General features: G+C 51.2%; 1 protein-coding gene across 1 annotated transcript in view; it reads right to left on the bottom strand.

Annotated features, from left to right (window-relative positions):
• The window catches only part of Adamtsl2 (ADAMTS like 2), a 29,839-nt gene that overhangs the window by 4,791 nt on the left and 8,726 nt on the right, over positions 1-16,322 (bottom strand). Inside the window, exons 9-16 of the mRNA XM_031369481.1 lie at positions 14,526-14,701; positions 10,462-10,819; positions 8,592-8,961; positions 5,644-5,741; positions 2,527-2,653; positions 1,384-1,597; positions 1,145-1,300; positions 377-547 (exon numbers count right to left, since the gene is read on the bottom strand). Coding sequence (XP_031225341.1) covers positions 377-547; positions 1,145-1,300; positions 1,384-1,597; positions 2,527-2,653; positions 5,644-5,741; positions 8,592-8,961; positions 10,462-10,819; positions 14,526-14,701 — 1,670 coding nt within the window. The remainder of the gene's footprint in view (positions 1-376; positions 548-1,144; positions 1,301-1,383; positions 1,598-2,526; positions 2,654-5,643; positions 5,742-8,591; positions 8,962-10,461; positions 10,820-14,525; positions 14,702-16,322) is intronic.

The following is a 16,322-nucleotide window of genomic DNA, read 5'->3' as shown; positions in this document are numbered from 1 at the left end:
GACTGAGAGCAATTGTCTGAGATGGCAAGTTGGTGACAATGACAAGCTGAGACAGAAGACAAAGGCCATGATAGCAAAAGGTCATCAAGGCCCCTTGGGCTGAAAGTGCCAGCAGCCAATCCCCCTTTCTCTGGCTTTGTGTCTCCCAGAACAGAGCCCAGCAAGAAGACACTGGGGACCTGCAGACACCCCTAGGGAAGGAGACAGGAAATGGTTTTACTATCTTTTTGTCTTTTTTCCAAGTAAATTGTTAGTCAAATGTTCTTCCTAGGTGTCATGAGTTCTTCCGTGTGACCAGTCATTGACACTCAGGCAGATTCCCTCCATCCCCTTATGACCCCCAAGAGGGGCCCTAGTCAGGCTCCTGGGCACTCACCCTTTCCCAGTCCTGAGCCAGCCAGTGTGCTGGGCAGTTCTTGTCCCCACAGGGGTGGATGGCCAGAGGCTTTGTCTCTGTCTGGCACTGAGACTCGGGGACTACCCGTCCATCGCTGGTCTTACAGTACACATGCCTGATAGTGCGACCCTGTCCACAGCTCCCACTGCACTGCAAGAGGGAGTGACAGAAGCTGGTAGGATAGCAGGGGCCATTCCACAAGCACCCCCCCTCCCCAGACCTACAGCATCCCCAAATAAAAGAAACAGCTTCCAGGGCAGTTCGTGAAGCAGTTCCCATGGTAACCACTTTTTAAATAACATTTCTGTTCTAATTACAGAAATAACATGCTCAATGCAAAACACACACAGAGAAAAGCACAGCTCAAAAGGTCACCTAAGCCCCCCCCCCACCAGAGAGGACCCTACCTGGCATACGAGCAACTCTGCTCCAGATGAGAGACAGATGGAGACACAGACAGGGAGAAAAACATGCAGAGAGACAGGGAAAGGCATGCAGACAGAGAGATACAGAGACAAGGAGAGGTGGAGACAGAGAGGTCATTAATGGGGGGTGATGCCCACTTTTGTTTCTGGACAGGGGTTTGAGTCACTAAATGAGTGGAAGAAAGGTTATCATACTCTTCTTCTCTTATCTTTACTCCAGATAGATGAGAAAACTAAGGCAAAGTAGGGCCCTCAGGTCAGGGGCCCATTTCTGTTCTAATTACAGAAATAGCTAATCCCATACCCTAAACCTTGCTCTCACCGGTCCCCAGTCTGAGACAGTCCACTGGCGGTCACAGGGAGGCCCTGTGCAGTTCTTCTCTCCCACAGGCTTGGTGCTGGGGTCACACAGTTTCTCGTCCTCAGAACAGCGGATGTCTCTGGTCACTACACTGCGCTCCCCACACTTGGCTGTGCACTACAAGGAAGCCAGGGTAAGAAGCATCATGGCACGTTTGTTCTCAGGCACAGGCCACCATCCCAGCATCTGTAGATGCTCACCTCTGACCACTCAGACATCTCCCACTGTGGCCCACAGGCCGGGTTGCGGCACGTCTTGCGTTCCTCTGGCCGTACAGCCTCCGTGGCTTCACAGAGGTCACTGTACACGGAGCTGTCAAAGCCAGGGGACAACATCTTCCAGCAGCGCACGATGCGGAACTGATGGCCCTCACCACAGGTGCGTGAGCACTCACTCCAGCTGCTGGTCTCCCACCTGCCTCAGGAGCAAGGAGAGCCCTCAGTGGCCCCAAATCACACAGGCCAAACCAGACTGGAAGGAGGTGAGACCTGCCAGGGTCGACTCTGCCCATGTTAACCCTGTGTTAGACAACACTACGTGGAATGTTGGATAAGTGTCCTGCAAGTGTCCATAGTCTTTGGGGACATGGTTACCTTCACCTATGCTCACCCCCAGTCCTTCTTCCTTTGTTCCTTCTGTCCCCTGCTTCATGTCTTTCACATTTGCCACCCTTTATGTTCATACTCCAGTGTCCAAGAGCCCCAGGCCTTGCTTGCCTTGCTGGGTCACACAGGGGACTGTGGCCTCCTCTGGACAACTGATTCTTCATGAGTAAAGGTGGAACGAAATGTGTGAGTCTAGCTGTATAGTCAGAGAATGGCCTGTCCAGTGTGTGGGACGGCCACCCATCTCCACCTTCCACACTAAGTGTGGTTATAAAAAGACTAGAGTTCTCCATGCAGGTCCTCTGAGAAGACACACTTGGAGAAGAATCTAAATCAAGAAATACATGGCTCCCTGGAAGTGACACCCAGACCCTGCTTCTGCCTTGAAGACAAGATAAGAGACATGGGGCTAGGAAGATGGGGCTCCACTTGTAGCCCAGGTAATTCTCCTTAGCTTACAGAGATACTGCTTGCACAGGTCAGCCTCTGTGCATAGATAGCCCTCTGGTAAAGAGAGTAAGGCAGAAGAAAACTTATGGTGTAATGTTTAGTGACCATCCCGTGTGCTCTGCTCTGACCCCTACACACAGCCCCACAACTCAGCTCACAGCAGAGCCCTGGTATGAACACACACACACACACATACACACACACACACACAGAGGCACACATGCACACAGGTACACATACACTCGCTCACTCATCCTGACACCCAGCTTGGTGTTCCAGGACAGGTACCTGGGCTGGCACTCCCTTCCAGCGCAGAATTCGTGGACAGGCTCAGGACGGGTTAGGGCATCACAGTAGCTGTCATCCACTTCAACACCATCATAGCGAACACACATGGCATAGGTGGACATGACTCCTAGATTCAGAGAAAGGGGAGGGTCTGTAAACTGTGTGGTTAACAGGGAATACCTTGGACACCAAAAGACACAAGGCGAGCCTTGTGATCTTGGATGGGTCACATGATCACTCCACTATCTGCTTCTTGGATTGGGGATGGTGAAAGGCTAGAGTGGGCAGTGGGAAAGCTCTGTGGTCCAGAGTCTGAGGATCAGACTTCTTTCTTTGCCCAGCCCAGGCATATAGCTCATCTGCCACAAACCTAGATGGTCTCCCAGAGGCGGAGTCGGTTACAGCCAGGTACCCTAAGTGCATCTGTCTGACAGCGACCATTTATGGCAGATGAGCAGGCAAGCAGGTGAAAAACCAAACCATTACAGCAAGACAGCCCTTCCCCAGACATCAGTTTAGGGGCCTCAGCTTTTACTGAGGGTCGCCAACCAGCGCCTCCAAATGCCTTTAACTATTTGTGTGGCTTTTTCTGGGATCCCTGAATCCTAAAATACTAAGGGGGTAAGAAGGGATATGAAGGGTCACACACACACACAAGACCATACCTCCTCTCCTTCCTCCCTCAGCCTACTTCCTGTACGTCAGAGAAAGCCTGCACATGGGCTTTCTAAAGGGTGAGCATCCCCTGCTCTGGAGCAAGGTATGCCAGGATTTTGCTCTGCTGGGGAAAGCCAGGGTGGTGCTGTATGTGAAAGAAACTCCTGGGGTTTTCAGTGGTCCTCCCTGTCCATGGGTGTCTGAGCCTCAACACCCTCTGCTGCTCCAAACCCCAGCCCGGAACAGAACCATGTCTGAGGAGAACCCATACATGTGTTTTGTTTTGTTTTGATTTGATTCCATGCAATTCCAGCTGCAATTGCTGGTTCCTCCCCTGCCAGCATTGGACTGTGCAGCCATCAGCCTGTTGGAGGAGGCCAGGAACTTCCTGGCCAGGTTTGCTTAGAACATTTAGAACTAGCTCTGGGACCCAGGGACATACAGACAGGGTTGGGGACTTGAGCAGCTGCCCCAAGTACCTGGCTGTGCTTTGGTTTGTCATCATGGAATGGAAACACACAGGAGAAAATGCAAGTCCCACCTGGCAGAGCCACCAGAGTTGCCATGGCCCCAGATTGCTCATGTCCTGAATGGGAAATTTCCAGAAAGGCTACAAGATCAAAATGCAGCTTTTCTGGCCATCTTTTCCTTACACCTGTCTTGAGGTCTTGAGTGGGAAGCTTCTCAAAACTTCTTGACCACAGAGCCCTCGCCTTGAGCCGGTGTGCTTTGAGCCCTGAGACATGAAATAGACGAGACCAGCTATCCCTCCTCAGTAGCAATTCTACCAGTTCCCTTAGCTCCTGGGAAGCTATGCTGTGCTTTGGGGGACTGAGGGACAAACTAGAAGCCATAGACTGAGTCTCAAGCTGAGGCCAAGGCCACCTGATCACATTGCTGTCCCAAAAGAACAAACCAAAGATCCGCAGCATGGCTTGGGGTTCAGGGTTCAGAGAAAGCAGGTCCTACAGCACAGCACACCCTCAAAAGCAGATCTTAGCCTGAGAGGAGGGGAAGAGAAGTGAATGCCCTCGTGACTCTCTGCAGAGCATCTACAGACATTGTGTGAATCCACATCTGGCAACCCCCCACACCCTAGCCTCACCTCTTCACCATGGCTACAGTTTTGCATATCAAAATTAAACTCTGGGAACAGCAGGGCCTTCCAGACAGCTAGTGAGGTTAGGGCAGAAGGTGTTGAGGCAGTGAACTGCCCTCAGAGTGGACCCCCTCCTCTGTCCTCTCTGCCAGTGTCACTCAGATGGGTCAGTGCCTCTTAAGGTTACAGGAGCCTCTCTACTTCTGACCTCTTTGTCTAAGGCAAAGCTCATCCCTTCCCCAGTAGCAGACCTGTCCTGTTTCCTTTCTTCCTGTTTCTACTCTGCCCTGTGGGCCACACAGAACAACCCTGCTCCTTGTTCTGGGCACGTCTAAGTGTTGAAAGACAATGCTGTCATGTTCTCCCTGGAGACATCCCCTACTGGGGCTCATTCATCAAGTACCTTGCCACCAAGGTTGCTTCAACCTGGAGACATCTCCAATGATGTCACCTCCCCAGCCTCTGGAAAGTTTCCATAGTCACAGCACATGGTAGGTCCCACAGCCAGGATGGCTAGAAGGATCCATAGCATGCCCACAGCCAGGATGGCTAGAAGGGTCCATAGCATGCCCACAGCCAGGATGGCTAGAAGGGTCCATAGCATGCCCACAGCCAGGATGGCTAGAAGGGTCCATAGCATGCCCACAGCCAGCTTCAATGGGTTTTGAGAGCAGAGGCCACACATCTGCTATAATGTCTGGTCCTGACAACTCATCCCTATGATAGACAGGTCTCAGGGCTCATCTGTCTGCTAGAGCCAGTGGACTGGCTGCCTCTGGGTTAGGACCAGCTTTGGCCTTGCCTCAGAATCGCACAGCAGGGCCGCAGCAATGGTGTTCACTGGCTGAATTTGAACCAGGCAGATGGTGCCTTCCCATTTACCCCATAAGAACCTTTGCCATGGTACATTCTAGTCATGGGCAGAAGTCAGTACCAATTCCCCCAAGAGACTGAGGTATGATACAGTAGTCAGTATGACTCAAATGCTCCCCAACCCTAAGGTGTTTGTTTGCTTCCAAATTGTTAGGAACAGGGCAGCATTGTGTGTTTTCAGTTAGGGCCAGTATGAGCAGAACCTCAAAGGGAAGGTCCCCCATCTTTACTCCGAAAAGCCCCTCTCCTGAGATGTCAGAGGACAATTAGGGCCAACCAGTGAGGCCTGGACCTGATTGTCATACATGTCATGGGAACAAGGATGCTTTTGTGACCTACCCTTCCCCCACTCCTGCCATCCCACCCCCACCTCCCAGATCAAGAAGACAGGCAAGCTCCTTGGGGGTGGCTTGGGACTGCACGTGAATGTGGGAGTCACCATAAAGGTAAGCTCAGAGGAGGTGGCCCAGTGGTCCCAGCCTCAGTACCTGTGGTGCATGTGGCACTGCAGGGCTCATGGGATGAGAGCTTCCACCGATACATGTCAGCTGGGCTCACACCTTGCTTGCGTGCCTTGGGTCTGGTCCTGAAACACAGTCAAACAGATCATGGTGAGAAAGCTGGTTGCTTATAGGCCTCACTCTCCGTTGGCTTAGTCCCCCTCTAAGACACACTCTCCTTAAAGACACATTTTCCTGGGCTCCAGCAAGTACCCTCCATGTAAACCAGGGCTCCACCTTCTGGAACAGAAAAGGAGACATCCATGTTGGCACTGAGCAGACATGGGCATTTCTCATTTCAGGAACTGGAAACGATGCATGGACGCACCCTGTTCTTTCAGAGGAACACTGAACAGTGAGGGACTCACCAGTGTTCTAACTGCTCCTTCGACACTCATAGGCTTCTCACTCTGTCTTCTCACACGGACCAGCAAATTCCTTCTTCCCACCCCGGAAGGAATCTCAGAAGGTCCTTAGGGGCTGAGATCTTCCAGAATTCTCCCTAGCAGCCTCCCTCAGTTGGGGTTCTGATGAATGGGGACACCAGCCACTCAGCTTCCAAATTTCAAACTCACAAAGCCCAGCTGCAAGAGGGAGAGTGGCCTTGTCCCACACTGCAGCTTAGGTCCGTGATGGCTGCACAGGCCAACTGACGGGAAGAGGCACGCTGGGGGCCAGCCAGCTAACAGCTCTGATTCTTGGCCAGAACTCTGGTGGCCACAGCCAAGCATTGTTAGGACTGTTAGCTTCTTTGAACCAGCCTCAACACCCTCTGTGCATGCGATGTGGGACTCTGCGGAGGGAGGGAGCCGCTGCTACCTCCGCCAAGGGTGTATGCTTCATGGCCACTCAAATAAGAACACAGTCCCTGAGTCTCAAAACCCCTGGGAGCCAGGGAGAGCAGCTGAGAAGGCAGCCCCATCACCATCACCATAGCTCCCTCCAGCTGCATAGCCTAACTCTTCTCTCCTCAGAACTAAAAGGGGCTGGCTAAGGGTTGCGCACTACCACCTTTCACAGGGCTTAAATGGATCAGTCTCTTTCCTGGCGACCACAGTCACTGGAGGACTGTGGGTGTTCTAGGCCATTACATTCTAAAAGCCATTCAGGGTGACTCTGTGGTAGAGACATCTGTAAGGACTGTTAGTCAAGTGGGTGAGAATTGCGCCTGTGTTTGGCTCAGATTGGCTCGTTTCCCAAGAGAGTGCTCTGGAGATGAACACTACCAGGCTGTCCTGATAGCACGTCACGCTCTGAGAACCCAGGAAATGATCTACCCACAGGAGCCTCAGTCATGAGTTTACTAATGTGATTCCATGAATTCTCAGGGGAGGGTGGGGGCAGAAAGGAGGGAGGCTAGCTAGGGCCTGGGCCACCTCTCCTGGGCCTCAAACTGGTCCTTGAGCCAGGCTCTGTACAGGGAAAGCTCTGCCTTCCTCTTTGCTTATAAACAAAGCTTCAAATGGGGGGAAGGGGAAGGGCATCTTAAAGCCAAGGATCCTGGCCCTGAGTTCCCAGTGGGACCCACTTACAGCACCAACTGAGGGTGGGCCAAACCCGTCAGGGGGAAAAAACTGGGGAGAAGAGTCAGTCCTTAAGCCTTGACCCAGACAACATCGGAGCTGCCTGTGCCCCTGACACTGCCTTGAACAGCCTTAAATTCCTCCCAAGAACAAAAAGAGAGAAGATGCGCTTGGTGTGGAAGCCTCCATCTTTATATAATTACACAGTTCTCAGCCGCAGCCTGCATGACTCATCCCTGACTCCAGAGCTAGCCGCCAGGTTCAAAATAACCCTTTGGATTTGAAGCTCTAAAGGTATTTCTGGAGGGGCTGTACACACCCACTCTCCAGCACGTGTGGGGTGCCGGGTGCCGGGTGCCGGGTGCCGCTTAGATCACAGTGCAGCACCTATCAGGTTTTCCTGCAGGGAGGTGCACCAAAAGTGCCCCACCTTGGGAACCATCACACACACCCCCCCCAATATGGAAGAGCCCTTCCCTCAGCTGTGAGGGTTTCTGAGATACCAGTGGCCACTGTTTCTGGGTTCTTGCCCAGTGCCTGGCGGGACGCAGGCTCCTGAAATCCCCAGAGAGCAGAGCTCTGAAATGACTGTTTGTTTATAAATGAACCAGAAATTCTCTTCCTACCGCCCTCCAGGCTTCAGAGAGGGATGTGTGTGCCTTTGCATCCCAGGCGCCTGTACCCTAAGTGTCCGGTGACAGCCCCTCCCGGGACTGTTTGAAGCCTCTCTAGAAGATGAAAATAGCCCTTCCTTTCTAGGCTGTCCCTTTGATTTCACCCGCTCCCAGAGCAGACTTGACTTCCTGTGTTTGGACAACACGCCGAGATGTGACTATTTCGGCTTGGTAGTTTCCCCCCTGGCCTCCCTCAGCCTGTTATCTCCCCAGACCATCTTTGGTCCCCACCAGCAGCATCCTTTGATGGCAGCCGGTTGGGCATCTCACTGAGCTGCACTTTTCTGAGTGCTGACAACCTGTTTTAATGACTTGACTCTAGGAATCCAGTATGTCCCACAGGGGTAAGGGGGCAGGGAAAGAACAGACAGACACTTTGAAATGTGGTTTAGGGAGTCTGGACCATGCGGACACTAGTCTCCTCTCAGCTCCTTCCCAGGAGCCTAACACTAAGGGTAATTGTGAGCCCTCCCTGCTCTAAGCATAAAAAATGTTGAGCCCATCCCAGTATCAGGAGTCTGTTAGCAACATCCTTCCAGCATGGTCCCCATTTAGGACATTTAGACCATCAGCCTTTTAGAAAGATATGTTCCAATCCAGGCCCATATCCTCATGTCAAGTACACTCACCCATGCTTTCCCCGCTCACCTCCAGGTTCCTGGCCCTTCTAGCCAGATCCCCCTACAATGACTCCTACTTCATAGGACAGTAAGATAGGACAAGGAGAAGTGCTTCTTACCTTGCCTTGTGAGTCCTGTTCCCAGCCACGTTGGGGAGGCTGGCGCTGGTGTTGGGGAATGGGGCTTCAGATGAGGTGTTGATCCTGTCACTGCTCAGCTCCAGGTAAGACCCATTGATCAAGTAGGCAGCAGGCCCCTCATTCTCCTCATAATCCACATAGAGGCTCTCAGCTGGGGAGCTTCTAGGGCCACCTTGAGCAAAGATGCTATTCATGGTCTCGTTGAGTGAGAACTCCTCTGAGTCAGAGCCTGTGCCCAAGAGCTGATCGGAGATGGTGTTGGCTGAGAGAAGCTCCTGGGAGGTGAAATGTGCACTGATCTCCCGGTCATCCTTGTCCGCCGAGAGAGCTCTCCCAGTGGCATTGTGGTCTGCAGAGAGACAGGTGTTTCAACAGCCATGCTGCTATTGTGTTGATTGTCCCTCCTATTCCCACACATTCCTGTGTGTGATGGGTGAGTTACATGCTTTGGGATGAATTCATGGGGCAGGGAAAAAGCAGGAGCCCCCAGGTTCTTCTCCATTAGACACAGTTGGCCAATATCATCGAATGATAAGAAACTCAGTGATTACTGCAGGTGGTTGGGCAGTGTCCCCAAAGCCCAGGCTCAGCTGGAAGCTCTGCATCAGATCTGGTTCGGAAAGAGGATCTTTATAGGCTCATGAAATAATATAACCTGGATTTAGGGTGAGTCTTAAATGACTAGTGCCTGGGTAGGAAGAGAGAACACAGACACATAAACCTCAAGAAGTCCAACACAAGAAAGATGTATGTGTGAGCCAACACACCCAGGCCCCCCCAGCAGCATCCACTAGGCCCAGTGCTATCCAAGTGAGCCATGGGGTAGAATTCCGCTCTCTATGCCCATCTCTTCCATCAGACTCTGACAACCGTATATGGTTCCCTCTCTACAAATGTGGGGTCTACATCCTAAGAGTCAGAGGATGAAGGATCCAAATATTTTGAAAAATAATTTCATACTGGCTGGGTCTAGTGGTGTATGGCTTTAATCCTAGCACTGGGGAGGCAGAGGCAGAGGCAGAGGCAGAGACAAAGACAGAGACAGATGGATCTCTGTGAATTTGAGACCAGCCTGGTTTATACAGCAAATTCTAGTCTCACAGGAGGAGGAGAAGGAAGGGCAAGAGGAGGAAAAGAAAGAGAAGAAGGAGAAGGAAGAGGAAGGATTACATCTATATTAAACCTATTTTGACAGTTAATATTGATTGTCAACTTGACAGGATCTAGAGTCACTAAGGAGACAAGCTTTCTGCACTTGCCTATGCAGAGTCATCTCGATTAGGTCAACTGAGACAGTGAACACCAGCTTCCTTTCTCTCTGCTTCCTGACTGCAGGTGCAATGTGAGCCACTGCCTCAAGCTCTCACCGTCATGGCAGAAAGTATCTCCTGGGATTGAAAGCCAAAATGAAACCACCCTTCCTTCCTGGGGTTGCTTAGTCAGCATTTTGTCAAAGCAACCAAGAGAAGTATCTAATACATGGATGTGCCGGTTCTGTCCTATGTCACCTTGCCATGACTTAGTCAATTGCTACCCACAGCACATACACTGCATCTAGCACTGGGATCAGCTGTGACGATCCATGGAGATTCTATGTAAACACACCACTGTATACAGGGATTTCAGTAGCTGAGAATTTTGGTGTTCAAGAGGACCCTATAGCCAATCTGCAGAACTATGACTGTGTACCTCTGACTTCACACTCTGCCTGCCCAGAGAGAGGTGCAAGCAACTGGAAATTCTCTTTAGCTTCTACTGAAGACTTCAAAGAAGACCAACACTTCTCACTTGAGTCCTCTGCACCTGGGGAGCCCAGATCTTACCCATACCCACTCTTCCTCTTTCTCACCTTGGAAGCCCTTGCCCCTGGAAGGTCCCTCACAGACCCCACCGCTGGCTTGCTTGCACACCTCGTTGGTCTCCTGGCCTCTGCTTGGACCCAGCTCCACCTCAGGGGCTGGAGGCTGAAACAGCTGGCTATTCAGGCTCAGCCTCTCTGAGGAGGTCTGGTGGTAGAGTGAGCCATTGTGCTGCATGAAGCCCAGCAGCCTGGCAGTGTTCAGCTGCTGCCGCTCGGTGCTCTCTGTGCTCTCAGAGGCGGCCTCAGAGAAGCCGTAGTAGACAGGCGGCAGGTGGTGCATATTTGGGGACTGCAGCAGGGTGTACTCAAAGGTGATAGAGGGGTTTTTGCCGTTCTGGTTCCACACCTGGGAAAGGAGAAGAAGTAAGACCCGGCTTCTCTCCTCACTCCTTCTTAACACCCAAAGACCCTTGAGACCAAACAGCCCAGGTACGTTTCCCAGGGAATCATACCTCATCCAAGAATGTGGCTTCATGCAAATGTCCTAGGACAGCTGTGCCTTGAGACTGTGAATGAGGCACACCAAAAGGGGGAGAGGGGCAGGCCACTTTGAGGGCAGGAAATGGGGGACATACTGCATGTCCGTCATCATGGGCCAGGAATCCTAATAGTACCGGTCTCATTGTATCTACCCAGGACTTCTAGGACCATTAATGAGGCACTAAAATTCAGACCATGCCCCTGTCCAGGACAGCACTGAAGGGTCACCTGGTCATGGAGCTAGTGGGAGATTAGTCAAGGTCTCTACAGAGGCCACAAGTGACCTCTTCCCTAGACAGACTTCAGTGCCTTTGTTCAAAGTCACTTCCCTAAGATCTGGAAGTTGACAGTAGTGGATTTGGTGCAGGACTAACTACTTGCGGGGCCATAGAGCTGCCTGGCTGGAGCACAGAGTATACCCTGGAGGGTGGCAATGAATGGACCACAGAAATCTAAGCAGAGCCAAGATGAGCCATAGTAGGACACCAGGTAGAGAATGAGTATCACTCAGATTACGTCTCAAGGATGTCTAGGGACAGGATCAGGGACTATGGAAGGCACTTCACTGGAGCAAGATGACAAGGAGAGCCAACACCATTTCAGGCTAAGCAGATGGCTGTAGGTGTAGGTGTGCTCAAGAAACTCTGACGCCTAAAGTTTCAGTGAAGAAAAGGCAGAAGAGAAGAAGAATGAGCCTGGGTCAGCTTCTCACCCTACTGGGTGTGTTCCACCAGACAGAGTTAGGCTGCAGCAGTGGGACCCACCGCACAGAGAGATTTAGGTCAAGATAATTGGAAATAGTGAAATCTCAACAGCTAATGCAGCCTTTTGAGAGACGGGCATAGAAAGCTTCCCTTCCTAAACATGGCCTTTCTCTGGGCCTTGCTTAGTCTCCTCTCCTGACCATCAGACCAATGTATCAGGTAAGGTTATGTCCTTCAGCCACCAGGGAAGTCCTAGAGAATAGAGAGCTGTTCCTGGGCCTTCAGGAGAATTACATCCTTACACTCTGGAACAACATGCTGGCCTGCTAACAGGGAGGGTAGAGTGAATGAGGCCCACACTGAGTGCAGATGTAAGAGGCGTAACTCAGAGCAGGCAGTTCACTGGTGACCACTTCTATCAGGAAGCTCCAGAATATTCTGTTCACTGGTGGATGGCCAAGCAACACCAGTGTCATTTAGAAAGACAACGTGGGACACCGTCACATGACAGGGCTGTTGGTAAGGGGTGATGGCAAGTTCTGGACTCCCTAGCATCTGTAGATATGAGCAGGCCCTGAACTGATAAAGGTGAGCAACAGAAAACAGTAACAGAGGGGCTGGGTAGGTGACTCAGTGGTGGTAAGCACACTCGCTGTGCAAGCATGAGACCATGAGTTCAAAACCCCAACACCCATGTAAAACATGGGTACTTCTACAACACAACTTTTGGGGTACTGGAGCTTGATAGCCAACCATACTAACTGAAGTAATGAGCTTCAAGCTCGGTGAGGGACCCTGTCTCAAGAGAAAGCCTAGTGAGGACAGACCCTGAAGTCTTCTTGTGGCCTCCCAGTGCATCCACACATCTCTCTCTCTCTCTCTCTCTCTCTCTCTCTCTCTCTCTCTCTCTCTCTCTCTCTCTCTCTCTCTCTCTCAGTATCTCAATGGCAATAAGAGTGATGAGACACAGAGACATGGGTAACAGAAAATGAAACACCACACACACATTTTGGGAGTGGACACATGGCCTAAAAACGGTCCCTCTTGATTGGGTTGGCCAAGCTAGAGAAGAAGGAGGCAGAACCAGCTGTCCAGACAAGGTTAGAACCCTTTTGCCCATTTCTTGAACCAGTTTCTAGATCCAGAATCCACTGAAGGACAGAGGAGCCCACAGTTCTCTTCTAAAGGACCAACAACTGTCTACTTACTCAACTATTTCCTGGAGAGAAGGCTGGGCATTCTGGAGCCAGGTCTGAGTTGTTATTGTTGACTGTGGACCCTGCCATTGTTGTCCTCATCACAAGCAGTTGGATGAGTAATGGCCTGAGGGATGACACAGGTCTGGCCAGGAATATGCCTACTGGGTCCCTCATTGCTGAATGTGTAAGTGCTGGTCACAGCCCTTATTGACAGTGCTAATAAGTAGGCAACCCTGACATATCCAAGAGAGCAAATCTGAGATACCATTGCCTCCTGCAGTATCACAGATGTAAGTGCCAGGCACCATGACCTCAAGGACAAAAGAGCAGAAAACATACCCCACATTCAGTCACAGAGTTCATGTTGCTCTGACAGTGACAAAATGACCCCAATGACCTGTCATCAGAGTACACCTGAATGCAGTAAGCCCAACCAAGCAGTGACCCTTACTGAGGTCTGTATAGGTGTGGTGACTTTTCTAGAGCGTGTTAACATGTGCTCCTGGGTTGAGCACATTTGGCTCAAATGTAAATAGTCTCCTTCTATTCCTCCAAGAGCAGTCTCCACCTACCTGTGTGAATCATAGCATCTGTACACAGCTGTGATCCAGTCACCCTGTAACTCAAATAACAGGACCATTCTATAGGAACAGACACTGTGCTGGTTCTGCAGCTTGTAGCCTCTACCATGAGCAGGAATTCTTGAGGTGGCTCATTCCACATCTGGTAACATCAGTCTAGTCTGCACAGCAAGCAACTTAAAATGTCACCTATGCTTTATGGAACACAGGAGAGAAGGCTTTATATAGACCCTGTTGGGTTGCACAGCCTGCCACTGGGCTGCAGGAACAGCAGAGATGCTTATGTGCATAGGGTATGGAATGTGTCTTGGAATTTCTGCATGTCCCAGAGATGTCTCCAGCACAACAGGGAAGCAGACAAGTGGCCCCTGACCAGGCAGACCCTGCAACTTACAGGTAAATGACTGTATAAACCTCTCCAGGTTCTGTATCTACAATGGGAGGCCATAGAGCACACCGTGGTGGGATCTAGCTGTCCCAAAGACAGCTGGCAGATCTTAAAGAATGTCAGAACTGCTCATCTGTATAGCAATGGATCTGGAGTGAGAAGCCAAGGTGGCTTGCACTTCTTGATGCCAACTAGTGGAAAAACACTAGTCACACAAGAAGTCGAAACTCTGCCCTGCTTGCTGTTCAGGGCCCTGAGAATCCAGGGGAGCAAGGAGCCAAAAGCAACCCAAACACTGCAGTACCAATGGAGGCAGTATGACTTTGAGGAGCAGAAAGACTCAACTCAAAAATAAGGCCAGCCACCTGTCTTTAGCTTTCCATGAGATCCCCAATGATCACAGAATGGGCTGGCTCAGAACATCAGTACTGAATGAATGAATGGGAGAGGGAGGAAGCAAATGAATGGATGGATGAATTATTGAATTAATGGGAGACAAAGTAAATGAACTAAAATCAGAGTGAGTAAATGAATGAAGAAGTGAACAGTGATTAGGTAAATGAATGAACAATCCCTTACCCCCACCGCAGACTGTAGCAATATGGCTGTGTTCAGTGCCCTCAAGCCCCCACTGTAGCTGGATTCTGGGAAGCCACTACCCATGACCCCTACCATCCCTGAAAGCCTGTGGTGCACGAACCATGACATTCAGGCCCTGGTTGGTGGGTCCCTGTGCCACTATATACTCGATGCCAGTCTCATAGACATCCATGGGCCGGCGGTACTTGACCACTGTACCAGCAATGTTGAAGTTCTTGGGGCTGTCCACTTTGTAGTTGCCATTGAAGAAGTAGAAACCAGCTTCGTCTGCAAGAGCTGAAAGAGTGAAAAACCCTGAGTCACATGGGCTAGACGGGCCAAGCAGAAAGGACACAGCAGAGAGAGACACAGGGAGGAGTCAGCATGCAGGCTCCAAGAATGATGGCCAGCCTTTCCCTCCCTCTCCAAAATGACCCAAAGACAGGAAAATCAATGTCACAGGGAATCAGAAAGACACTGTGCCTGGGGCCAGCATGTGGCCCTGGCCAGTGAAGGCCTAAGAGACACAAACACACTTTCCTATCAGTTTAAAACAAACAACCACAGGCCAGTCTGGGTGGTTGGAAGAGCCAACAGGGAAGGCTGACCCTGCCCTTCTGTCTGTCTCAGATGAGCCAAAGGGATTGCAAGGTAATGAACTAGAGCCATGGCCATGTGGCCAGTCTAGACCAGGAGAGTCTGTGGCTATGAACAACAGGTACCAGCCAGACACTAGACTACAAACTGACCAGTTGGTTGTAGTACCAACTGCAGCAGAGAAACAGAGCTCATCCAGGGTCCACAGTGACACTTTAGCGCGTCCTGGCTAGTGTAAAGTGCTCTCCAGAAGTCTTTTCCAGGGACTACTCCAAGCTGACCAGCCCTGCCCTTCTTGTTAGAAACAATGGCATTCAGTGGTCTGAGTTTACTGTTGCCCAATTAATCTGTTTAACCTGCTGGGCTTTACACCTCCTGGGGACTCCATCAGGCAAGAGCAGTGTCTGTACACATTCTATCACCATTTACCTTAGGCAGGTGACTGGACACTTTTCAGGACATGGCTGGAGGCAACTGAAAGCTAGGATCAGAAAGGACTATGCCCAGGATACCCCAACAGTCCATTTCCCAGATGCCCCATCGTCAAACACTGGCCTGGAAGCTGGCCTTTCCTGGAGCTATGGGGGCTAAGTAAAGGTTCTCTGAGCCTGAGAGCTGGGGAAGAAGGGGAGGAGGCAGTCTCAGTGCTGGGGGACATTCTGTCTTCTAGAGGGTGTCCTTAAAGCCGGTTCCAGGAACTGGCCCGCCAGAGGCGCGAGCGCCGTTTCCAAAGGCCCTGATGCAATCCAAGCAGAGGAACCAGGGCAATTAATTTATTATCAGACAGACGCAACAAGCAGGACGTGTCTGAAAATGCCTTTAGCGTAATAGCGTCAGAACGTAGCGTCAGGTCCAAGTCCGGCTGGAGCCTGGCTGTCCCCACTCAGCTTCCAGATCTGCCCAGGGTTCAGCTCAAGGCCCACATCCAAAACCTGTTTCCTGACAGCAAGGACCTTCCTTCCTGCGGCTTTCCCAGCCCTTGGTATTTCCAATGTCTGCTTCAAGAATGAGAACTTTGCAGCCAGCTCAGAAAACACAACGTCTCCTGGCCTCCCTGCAGCCCTAGTGAGCTAGCAGACGGCAGAGCCACTGGCCTGGCTGCAGGCCTGGCTCTCCATGCTCAGCCCACAGATGTCCCCAGCAGTGTGGGCCTGGAGCCAGCCATGTGCAAACTCACTGGAGTTGGGCCTTCAAATGCACTGAAAGCCTGGCAGGGGACAGGAGAGCCTGATGCTGGGCTCAATCTGAGGATCTTTAGCACACACACACACACACACACCTTTTCTATATCAGAGCTCTGTCCTGATGAAGTACATGAGGT

The sequence above is a fragment of the Mastomys coucha genome, unplaced genomic scaffold, assembly GCF_008632895.1.
Source record: "Mastomys coucha isolate ucsf_1 unplaced genomic scaffold, UCSF_Mcou_1 pScaffold15, whole genome shotgun sequence".
Taxonomy (NCBI): domain Eukaryota; kingdom Metazoa; phylum Chordata; class Mammalia; order Rodentia; family Muridae; genus Mastomys; species Mastomys coucha.
The sequence above is the reverse complement of the archived record's forward strand: the minus strand, read 5'-3'. Positions and strand labels throughout refer to the sequence as shown.